Raw genomic sequence first — 12,313 nt, forward strand, 5'->3', positions numbered from 1 at the left:
AATGTAGAAATGTCAACAGATTTGTACTGTAAGCCCAATGAAAAACACCAATACTTTCCTCTTGATACTACTACACAAGTAAGGAATGAAGTAATGTCATCAGATTTGTACTGTAAGCCCAATGACAAACTCCAATACTTTCCTCTTGACACTACAACACAAGTAAGAAATGAAGTAATGTCAACAGATTTGTACTGTAAGCCCAATGAAAAACACCAATACTTTCCTCTTGACACTACAACAGAAGTAAGGAATGTAGTAATGTCAACAGATTTGTACTGTAAGCCCAATGACAAACACCAATACTTTCCTCTTGACACTAAAACACAAGTTAGAAATGAAGTAATGTCAACAGATTTGTACTGCAAGCCCAATGACAAACACCAATACTTTCCTCTTGACACTACAACACAAGTAAGGAATTTAGTAATGTCAACAGATTTGTACTGAAAGCCCAATGAAATACACCAATACTTTCCTCTTGACACTACAACACAAGTAAGACATGAAGTAATGTCAACAGATTTGTACTGTAAGCCAATGACAAACACCAAAACTTTCCTCTTGACACTACAACACAAGTAAGAAATGAAGTAGTTTGAACAGATTTGTACTGTAAGCCCAATGACAAACACCAATACTTTCCTCTTGACACTACAACACAAGTAAGGAATGTAGTAATGTCAACAGATTTGTACTGTAAGCCCAATGACAAACTCCAATAATTTCCTCTTGACACTACAACACAAGTAAGGAATGTAGTAATGTCAACAGATTTGTACTGTAAGCCCAATGAATTTCAACAATATCTTCTTCCCTGAGTTGTCATCCATAACTCTGTACTAAAGTTGAGTATCGCCTACAGTCAGGCTTCAGGGAAAAAAACCATTAATAAAACTAAGGATTCTCTCGTGCAAACAATATTAGCCGTAATGAACATTTTTAAGTATATAGGGGAATGGGTGAGAAAAAAACATTCCCATTATTGCGGCACACCATCCAAATTTTGATGAATTATTATACATTATCAATGAAAATTTGATGGAAATCGATACCAAGATCTTGATGTGTTTTCCTAGTTTTTGGTTTCTGGCCCGGATTTGTTTTCGCTTAATCGATTTATGACTATTGAACAGCGGTACACTACTTTTGCATTTATTTATTTGTACTGTAAGCCCAATGACAAACACCAATACTTTCCTCTTGACACTACAACACAAGTAAGGAATGTAGTAATGTCAACAGATTTGTACTGTAAGCCCAATGACAAACTCCAATACTTTCCTCTTGACACTACAAAACAAGTAAGAAATGAAGAAATGTCAACAGATTTGTACTGTAAGCCCAATGACAAACATCAATAATTTCCTCTTGACACTACAACACAAGTAAGAAATGTAGAAATGTCAACAGATTTGTACTGTAAGCCCAATGACAAACACCAATACTTTCCTCTTGACACTTCTACACAAGTAAGGAATGAAGTAATGTCATCAGATTTGTACTGTAAGCCCAATGACAAACTCCAATACTTTCCTCTTGACACTACAACACAAGTGAGAAATGAAGTAATGTCAACAGATTTGTACTGTAAGCCCAATGACAAACACCAATACTTTCCTCTTGACACTACAACACAAATAAGAAATGAAGTAATGTCAACAGATTTGTACTGTAAGCCCAATGACAAACACCAATACTTTCCTCTTGACACTACAACACAAGTAAGGAATGTAGTAATGTCAACAGATTTGTACTGTAAGCCCAATGACTAACACCAATACTTTCCTCTTGACACTAAAACACAAATAAGAAATGAAGTAATGTCAACGGATTTGTACTATAAGCTCAATGACAAACACCAATATTTTTCTCTTGACACTACAACACAAGTAAGGAATGCAGTTATGTCAACAGATTTGTACTGTAAGCCCAATGACAAACTCCAATACTTCCCTCTTGACACTACAACACAAATAAGAAATGAAGTAATGTCAACGGATTTGTACTGTAAGCCCAATGACAAACACCAATACTTTCCTCTTGACACTACAACACAAGTAAGGAATGTAGTAATGTCAACAGATTTGTACAATAAGCCCAATAACAAACTCCAATACTTTCCTCTTGACACTACAACACAAGTAAGGAATGTAGTAATGTCAACAGATTTGTACTGTAAGCCCAATGACAAAATCCAATACTTTCCTCTTAACACTACAACACAAGTAAGAAATGAAGTAATGTCAACAGATTTGTACTGTAAGCCCAATGAAAAACATCAATAATTTGCTCTTGACACTACAACACAAGTAAGGAATGTAGAAATGTCAACAGATTTGTACTGTAAGCCCAATGACAAACACCAATACTTTCCTCTTGATACTACTACACAAGTAAGGAATGAAGTAATGTCATCAGATTTGTACTGTAAGCCCAATGACAAACTCCAATACTTTCCTCTTGACACTACAACACAAGTAAGAAATGAAGTAATGTCAACAGATTTGTACTGTAAGCCCAATGACAAACACCAATACTTTCCTCTTGACACTGCAACACTGTGACAAGTAAGGAATGTAGTAATGTCAACAGATTTGTACTGTAAGCCCAATGACAAACACCAATACTTTCCTCTTGACACTACAACACAAGTAAGAAATGAAGTAATGTCAACAGATTTGTACTGCAAGCCCAATGACAAACACCAATACTTTCCTCTTGACACTACAACACAAGTAAGGAATTTAGTAATGTCAACAGATTTGTACTGTAAGCCCAATGAAATACACCAATACTTTCCTCTTGACACTACAACACAAGTAAGAAATGAAGTAACGTCAACAGATTTGTACTGTAAGCCAATGACAAACACCAATACTTTTCTCTTGACACTACAACACAAGTAAGAAATGAAGTAATGTGAACAGATTTGTACTGTAAGCCCAATGACAAACACCAATACTTTCCTCTTGACACTACAACACAAGTAAGGAATGTAGTAATGTCAACAGATTTGTACTGTAAGCCCAATGACAAACTCCAATAATTTCCTCTTGACACTACAACACAAGTAAGGAATGTAGTAATGTCAACAGATTTGTACTGTACGCCCAATGAATTACAACAATATCTTCTTCCCTGAGTTGTCATCCATAACTCTGTACTAAAGTTGAGTATCGCCTACAGTCAGGCTTCAGGGAAAAAAACCATTAATAAAACTAAGGATTCTCTCGTGCAAACAATATTAGCCGTAATGAACCTTTTTAAGTATATAGGGGAATGGGTGAGAAAAAAACATTCCCATTATTGCGGCACACCATCCAAATTTTGATGAATTATTATACATTATCAATGAAAATTTGATGGAAATCGATACCAAGATCTTGATGTGTTTTCCTAGTTTTTGGTTTCTGGCCCGGATTTGTTTTCGCTTAATCGATTTATGACTATTGAACAGCGGTACACTACTTTGCATTTATTTACCCAAGTTACCCCTCCACATTTGCCTGAGGGTTGTGATAAGGTATTGTTTTTCTCTTACAATAAACATGACCTTATGAGAAGGTGGCCTTTGAATTGAGGTTAACATGCACGTATATAACTACAACGGGACAAGAATCGGATGACTATACAAATCAGGTTTTGCTTAATAGGGGCGACCTTTATAGCAGGTTTGATTTTACACAACAAATTAAACATATTCGTACAGACGAAAATTAATAAAAACATTGACTGATTTAAATACTTAAATACACGCAGAAAAAGAATCTAGTGTTTTATATTAACGACAGTTTGATGTTCTAAATTGTGAACTGTTTGAGTTACAAGTATATTACTCATCAACGGACATGAACAATAAAATAGATAATTTTATTATAATGTGTATCATTCTATACAGTATTATAGGATTACAAGATATGTTTTACTTTGTAGTATTGCATCTGTTGATAACATACGCATTTTGTGTTTTTCAATTAAACAATTTGTCCTTCAAAAGCTAGTTTTACAAAGAACACCGATACTCGACAGGTTTTTAAAAAAATCAAATGTCATTGAAGGCGAACTTTACAGTCTGATAACATCATAATGAGTGTCTTGTGATAAAATTGACCTAAATTCAGAATTAAATACTTTAACTGTGTGTTTCACTGATAAAATACAATGTTCATAGCAAATATTTATTTATGGTTTTTTTTTGTGAATGTCACTTTTAAAGAAATGATTTATATATGAAATTCTTTTTACTTTAGAAGTTTAAGTTAAGCTTAAAATACTTCTACATAAATTATATCAAATGTATGTTCATCGAGAGGGTTAATAGTATCTCCCTCTGTAAAATTAAGTTATATCCTGTTCCAACAGCTTGTTAGGAGACCTAAAAGTATTTCTAAGGTCAACTTTGCCTGAGGGTTTCGATAAGGTATAATATTATAATTATCTTTGTACTTCAATTTTTATAAAAAGTAAAAAAAAATAAATGGGGAATGTGTCCATGGACACAGATGATGCCCCCGCTTGCATATCATATAAAGTTATAAAGGGACATAACTGAAGAACGGTAAAGGTGACGCTACCCAAATTTGTAATTGATCGGAGTTTTGTAGTGATTAGTATTGTGTATAAGTTTCATAACATTTGGTTGAGGCAAACTTAAGTTAGAGAACGGAAACGAAAAATTCAATATTTTTTTCCTTTTGTAAAGGGGCATAACTCTAGAACAGTTAAAGTGATACCACCAAAATTCACTCTTGATCTGTATTTTGTGGTAATAAGCATTGTGTATAAGTTTCATATCAATTGGTTGAGGCAAACTTAAGTTAGGGAACAGAAACTAATTTTGGGACGTACGTACGTACGGACGGACAGACGGACGGGCAAGGTTTAAACTTAATGCCCCCTCCGCTACGGCGGGGGAATAAAAAAAAATTAACTCAAGGGAAAGTTCAGAACAGAAAGTCCCCTATCAATTGGCAAAATCAAAAGCTCAAACATATCAAACGAATGGAAAACAACTGTCATATCAGATTAATGCACCTTTTTATCATTTTACAATTATTGATTATTAAGTGTGCTGACATTTGTGTTTTTATTTAAAGTTGCCAAGCAGAATCAAACAGGACGTTACTTTGGGTTTTACTGGATACCTTCAATTTGTCTATTGCCTGTTAGAATCAATGTCGAGCTTTGAGTTTTACTGCAAAACCACCAAATCATATGATGCAACGCAGAATCAAAGAGAACGAGCATTAGTGTTTAACTGGACGTCATGAATTGTCTTTTGCCTGTTACAGTATCAAGTATAACCTGTTTTTTTATCTGACACAATAGAATTGCCTGTTGCCTGGCAGTATCAAGGACAACCTTTTTGGTTCAACTGACACAATTGAATTGTCTGTTGCCTAGCAGTATCAAGGACCTTTTTGGTTCATCTGACACAATTGAATTGTCTGTTGCCTATCAGTATCAAGGACAACCTTTTTGGTTCAACTGACACAGTTGAATTGTCTATTGCCTAGCAGTATCAAGGACCTTTTTGTTTCAGCTGACACAATTGAATTGTCTGTTGCCTAGCAGTATAAAGGACAACCTTTTTGGTTTAACTGACACAAAGAATTGTCTGTTTCCTGTTACAGTATCAAGGACCTTTTTGGTTCAACTGACACAATTGAATTGTCTGTTGCCTTGCAGTATAAAGGACAACCTTTTTGGTTTAACTGACACAATAGAATTGTCGGTTTCCTGTTATAGTATCAAGGATAACCTTTTTGGTTCAACTGACACAATAGAATTGTCTGTTGCCTAGCAGTATCAAGGACCTTTTTGGTTCAACTGACACAATTGAATTGTCTGTTGTCTAGCAGTATCAAGGACAACCTTTTTGGTTCATCCGACACAATAGAATTGTCTGTTGCCTAGCAGTATCAAGGATAACCTTTTTGGTTCAACTGACACAATTGAATTGTCTGTTGCCTAGCAGTAACAAGGACCTTTTTGGTTCAACTGACACAATTGAATTGTCTGCAGAAATTGTTTGTTGCCTGTTACAGTATCAAGATAACCTGTTTAGTTTAACTGACACAATATAATTGTCTGTTGCTTAGCAGTATCAAGGACAACCTTTTTGGTTCAACTGACACAATAGAATTGTCTGTTGCCTAGCAGTATCAAGGACATCCTTTTTAGTTCACCTGACACAACTGAATTGTCTGTTGCCTAACAGTATCAAGGACAACCTTTTTGGTTCAACTGAAACAATAGAATTGTCTGTTGCCTAGCAGTATCAAGGACAACCTTTTTGGTTCAACTGACACAATATAATTGCCTGTTGCCTATCAGTATCAAGGACAACCTTTTTGGTTCAACTGACATAATTGAATTGTCTGTTTCCTAGCAGTATCAAGGACAACCTTTTTGGTTCAACTAACACAATTGAATAGTCTGTTTCCTAGCAGTATCGAGACAACCTTTTTGGTTGAACTGACACAATTGAATTGTCTGTTGCCTGGCAGTATCAAGGACAACCTTTTTGGTTCAACTGACACAACTGAATTGTATGTTGCCTAACAGTATCAAGGACAACCTTTTTGGTTCAACTGACACAATTGAATTGTCTGTTTCCTAGCAGTATCAAGGAAAACCTTTTTGGTTCAACTAACACAATTGAATAGTCTGTTCCTAGCAGTATCAAGACAACCTTTTTGGTTGAACTGACACAATTGAATTGTCTGTTGCCTAGCAGTATCAAGGACAACCTTTTTGGTTCAACTGACACAGTTGAATTGTCTGTTGCCTAGCAGTATCAAGGACCTTTTTGGTTCATCTGACACAATTGAATTGTTTGTTGCCTAGCAGTATCAAGGTCAACCTTTTTGGTTCAACTGAAACAGTTGAATTGTCTGTTGCCTAGCAGTATCAAGGACCTTTTTGGTTCAGTTGACACAATTGAATTGTCTGTTGCCTAGCAGTATAAAGGACAACCTTGTTGGTTCAACTGACACAATAGAGTTGTCCGCAGAAATTGTCTGTTTCCTGTTACAAGTTCAAGGATAACCTTTTTGGTTCAACTGACACAATAGAATTGTCTGTTGCCTAGCAGTATCAAGGACCTTTTTGGTTCAACTGACACAATTGAATTGTCTGTTGTCTAGCAGTATCAAGGACAACCTTTTTGGTTCAACTGACAAAATTAAATAGTCTGTTTCCTAGCAGTATCAAGACAACCTTTTTGGTTGAACTGACACAATTGAATTGTCTGTTGCCTAGCAGTATCAAGAACAACATTTTTTTGTTCAACTGACACAATTGAATTGTCTGTTTCCTAGCAGTATCAAGGACAACCTTTTTGGTTCAATTGACACAATTAAATAGTCTGTTTCCTAGCAGTATCAAGACAACCTTTCTGGTTGAACTGACACAATTGAATTGTCTGTTGCCTAGCAGTATCAAGAACAACATTTTTTTGTTCAACTGACACAATTGAATTGTCTGTTTCCTAGCAGTATCAAGGACAACCTTTTTGGTTCAATTGACACATTTGAATTGCCTGTTCCCTGGCAGTATCACGGACAACCTTTTTGGTTCAACTGACACAATAGAATTGTCTGTTGCCTAGCAGTATCAAGGACACCTTTTAGTTGTAACTGACACAATAGAATTGCCTTCTGCCTAGCAGTATATAGTACAACCTTTTTGGTGTAACTGACATAATAGAATTGCCTGTTCCCTGACAGTATCAAGGACAACCTTTTTGGTTCAACTGACACAATATAATTGCCTGTTGCCTAGCAGTATCAAGGACAACCTTTTTGCTTCAACTGACACAGTTGAATTGTCTGTTGCATAGCAGAATCAAGGAGAACGAGCTTTTGAGTTTAACTGGACACCACCAAATTATTTGTAGCCTGGCAGAATCACTGATCAGCTTTGGGGTCTTACTGGATACCACTTAATTGTCTGTTGCAATGTATAGCATTATCAAGGAGAAAGAGCTGTGGGGTTTACCTGGACACCACTAAATTGTCTGTTGCTAGCAGACTCAAGCACAAATTTGGAATTCACAGGACACCTCTTAATTGTCTGGTGCTAGCGCAATCAAGGACAAATCTGGAATCTACAGGACACCACTTAATTGACTGTTGCTAGCAGAATCACGGACCCATTTGGAATTAACAGGCCACCACTTAATTGTCTGGTGCTAGCAGAATCAAGGACCCATTTGGAATTAACAGGCCACCACTTAATTGTCTGGTGCTAGCAGAATCAAGGACCCATTTGGAATTAACAGGCCAACTCTTAATTGTCACTGATTGGATCAATGACAGTTTAACAAAGCATCATAAACTTTATTACTTATCTCAGTAAGTACATACATAAACATGATAACATCAACAATTAAATATTGCACATATTGTCAAAAAAAGTTTGGTCACTTGAAAATATTTATATTCCTTCATAAATTTTTCAAATTATTCAAATGCACAGTCCTGAACTTTAAACTAATTATATGACTTTAAATTGCAGTAATGTGATATTCTTTATAATAATAACTTCCAATCTACCATGTAAAATAAAATAATTTGATCATCGAAAAATTCATTCTCAGTGACCAACTTTAATAAAACTGATTAATGTGTATAGTATAACCATGGTAACAAAAGAAACAGTATGTTAAGACAAAATAGAACGTGAAAGTCTCTTATATCAGTATGTTACAGACTATACAATTTTCATAAAATTAATCCAGCAAGTTTGTCCTGAATATTGACCTCATTCTGGTATACAATCAACACCAAGTTCTGAGGGAAGAATCAGTCCAACTCCTAGTGCTTCTCTTTCTAATGAGGCCAGTTGTCTGAAATAAATTAACAGCATTCAGATATTATCAGCAATAACAACCAACGATCAATCAATCAATTAATCAATAGCAATTTGCTCCTTTACAGGCAGACATTTTTGAAGAAGGTTGGGTGATCTACTATAAACCTAGAAATGCTTTATAAGGGACATAATCATTTTTTGTTAACTTGTCCATTCAGGAAAGTTGCAAGAAAATCAACTTGTCCAACTTCTTAAGTCAAAAGTTAAATAAATGGGGAATGTGTCCATGGGACACAGATGATGCCCCCGCTTGCATAAAACACTATAAAGGGACATAACTCAAGAACGGTAAAAGCGACGTTAACCAAAATTGTACTTGATCTGAGTTTTGTAGTAATAAGCATTGTGTTTAAGTTTTATAACATTTAATTGAGGCAAGCTAAAGTTAGAGAACGGAAACGAAAAATTCAGCAATGTTTCCATTTGTAAAGGAGCATAACTCTAGAACGGTAAAAGTGACGCCACCAAAATTCAAACTTGATCTGTGTTTTGTGGAAATAAGCATTGTGCATAAGTTTCATAACATTTGGTTGAGGCAAACTAAAGTAAAAGAACGGAAATGAAAAATTCAGCAATTTTTCCATTTTGAAGGGGCATAACTCTAGAATGGTAAAAGTGATGCCACCAAAATTCAAACTTGATCTGTGTTTTGAGGTAATAAGCATTGTGTATGAGTTTCATAAAATTTGGTTGAGGCAAACTAAAGTTAGAGAACGGAAACCAATTTTGGGACGTACGGATGTACGTACAGACGGACAAGGGTAAAACTTAATGCCCCCTCCTCTACGCTGGGGGCATAAACAATTAAACAATGTTGTGAGTGTCCTTACCTACTGACACATTTATTAGATCATGTTCAAACTCTAGACTTTCAAGCGTTCCTGATGAATATAAATCAAGGCAATGCCTTTATACACAATTAATTTATTGTTTGAAAAATTTTATTTTAATGTTTTTTTGATATATAAACCAGTGTTCTTGTTAAAGCTTGTACATGAGTCCTGGACACATAATTTTCTGTCTAGACGTGCCATATCATTAACCCATGCATCTATGGGACATTTCCTGTTTACACTAGTAATTATCAAGAACTGTGAAAAAGTATCCGAAAATAAGCTTTTTGTCAATGTATTTTACCGGAAATTGTCTTCCGTTATCACAAATTGTAATAACGGTAAAATCCAAGAGAAATCAAAAGTGATGATGCAATTAGTCATGTAATATCCCCTTATCAATTAGTGTAAAATAGATTAAGAGTGTAAGTAACTCTATCAGGTATTTACCCTTATTGATTAGTGTCATATTACACTCTTGATAATTTTATAACCTAATTAGTAAGTACAACAAAGGTCCGGTCAATTTCGTAACTAATCAACCGTAAAATTTAAAGAAGTGTGTAAAATTTAATCAATAAATAAAACGTCATTCTAGTAAAAAAAATCAATTAACTATAGCAATAGACACTTGCTTCTCAATTTTTACAACTTTTTATCTGCAACAATTTCGGTATCCACCAAAATATTTAATTGGGATTTAAGAATCCACCAAAATAAAAACCGCCAAAATTTTTCGTATACTTTGTTGCCCCTCAATCGCGAAATTTTACACCAGCGAAAATAACCCGCTATACAGTAGTTGTCAAAGAAGCCAATTAATTATTGAATGATTGCAAACCAAAGTATTTAAATTGCTAATTATGTTATACAACTCTTTAGAAATAATGTAAACTCAATAATTGTAGGTCAATAAAGGGAAAAAGTTTTAATTTGATGATTATTCACGTGTTCCACCCAATATGTTGTTGATCCAGACAATCAGACAAACGGTAATGTCAAGCCCTGAGGGTGTTCCACTTTTATTAGCCTGGTTGCAATTGGAACTTTACAGTAGTTATCAGAACTTTTTTAAATATGTTGCCATTTTCCCCCATTTTTATTGATGTTTACACCTATGTGGAATCGTCAAGCAGAATTCACAAAGGTCATAAATACTGTATCATTATTCACCCTCCATCTTCTACTTTATTAGTCAATGGTAGTCATGTTTTATGGTTGATTGGTATAAAAATTTCAGCAGTTTTCACACAACAACAAAATGAAACAAATACATGTTACAGTACAAATTTCGCGAAAGGCTTCCAAAACTCCGAACACCAAGAAACTCTGACATCCCTCCCTAAATTCTCGGAGAAATTTGGGAGTATTCCCTCAGACTTCCGTGTGAATTCGCTACCTTTTGTTTATTGTATTAGCGACATCTCTCCCAGTCCGGTGTGACGCGGTGTCACACCAGGTAATTAATTGCCCTAATCCTTCTGATCTATACCGGCACGCGACAGTCAAGGTATGTGAGATTACTTATGTAATTAAACAATTGTATTTCCTGTCTATTGATAATCAGGTTATATTTCTGATTGCTTGAAACAAATAAAAGATTTAAAAGCAAAACGTTTTTGTAAATCCTTTCAATTACACGGTACATTTAAAAATAGTTTTATTAAAAATCGGTTTTTTTTCTGGTCAGTAAATTAATATTTAATTTACAAAAGAGATATACTTGTGTAAAAATAAACGGAGACTTACGCTGAATAAATGTGGATATTTTAAAGGAAAATTACATGTATCAAAGTTTTGTATACAAGTAAAAAAGAAAATATTATTCACTATTCGTTATGCTAATAAGTCAACGCCATTTTCATTTTACGATTACATAATTGCTTGAAACAAATTAAAGATTTAAAAGCAAAATGTTGTTGTTAATTCTTTCAAATGCATTAAAGTTTTATAACAAAAACTATACTTGATTTTGACCTTGTTTATTTCATCGGTAAATTATTTTATTTACGAAAAGAGACATACTTGCGTAAAAATAAACGGAAACAAATGCTGAATATAAAAGTGAGCAGTTTAAAGAAAATTACGTGTCTCAAAATTTGTATATGCAAGTAAAAAAGAAAATACTATTCACCATTCGTTATGCTTAATAAGTCTACAGCATTTTCTCTTTACGATTTGTTGGCATTACTTTAGGATAAATAATTACATTTCGGCTACAACAGGAATACTTCTATAGCTGCATCAACTCGTCGTTGCATAATATTCATTTACGCACAATGAATGTAAACTTGTGTGTTGTATAAAGGACAGTGATTTTTTAATTTTTTAAAAGAAATTAATTGCCGTGGGAAGACGATACACATCTCAGTGATCAACAGTCCGTGAACTTGACTTCGCTCACAATATTGAATGCTAAAAATAGTGACATCAATTTTGTCCACGAGATTTTTATTTGGCGGGAAATATTATCACGTAACAGTAAACTCAGGTGACCTTTCTGGATGACCGTGGGAAAATATATAATCCTTTTCTGAATAAACGAACACCAGCCTTTTAATTTTACGTTTCTCAGTCAACACAGGACATAAACCTGGACA

At 34.6% G+C, this 12,313-nt stretch overlaps 1 protein-coding gene across 2 annotated transcripts in view; it reads right to left on the reverse strand.

Moving 5' to 3' along the window:
* Positions 1–8,324: 8,324 nt before the first annotated feature.
* The window catches only part of LOC127731944 (myotubularin-related protein 9-like), a 40,602-nt gene continuing 36,613 nt past the window's right edge, over positions 8,325–12,313 (reverse strand). For both annotated transcript variants that reach the window (XM_052240878.1, XM_052240877.1), the window contains exon 15: positions 8,325–8,854. In XM_052240878.1, the coding sequence (XP_052096838.1) occupies positions 8,770–8,854 (85 nt within the window). In that variant the 3' untranslated portion in view covers positions 8,325–8,769. The remainder of the gene's footprint in view (positions 8,855–12,313) is intronic.

This window comes from Mytilus californianus, unplaced genomic scaffold, assembly GCF_021869535.1.
Source record: "Mytilus californianus isolate M0D057914Y unplaced genomic scaffold, xbMytCali1.0.p SCAF_21, whole genome shotgun sequence".
In the NCBI taxonomy this organism is placed as follows: domain Eukaryota; kingdom Metazoa; phylum Mollusca; class Bivalvia; order Mytilida; family Mytilidae; genus Mytilus; species Mytilus californianus.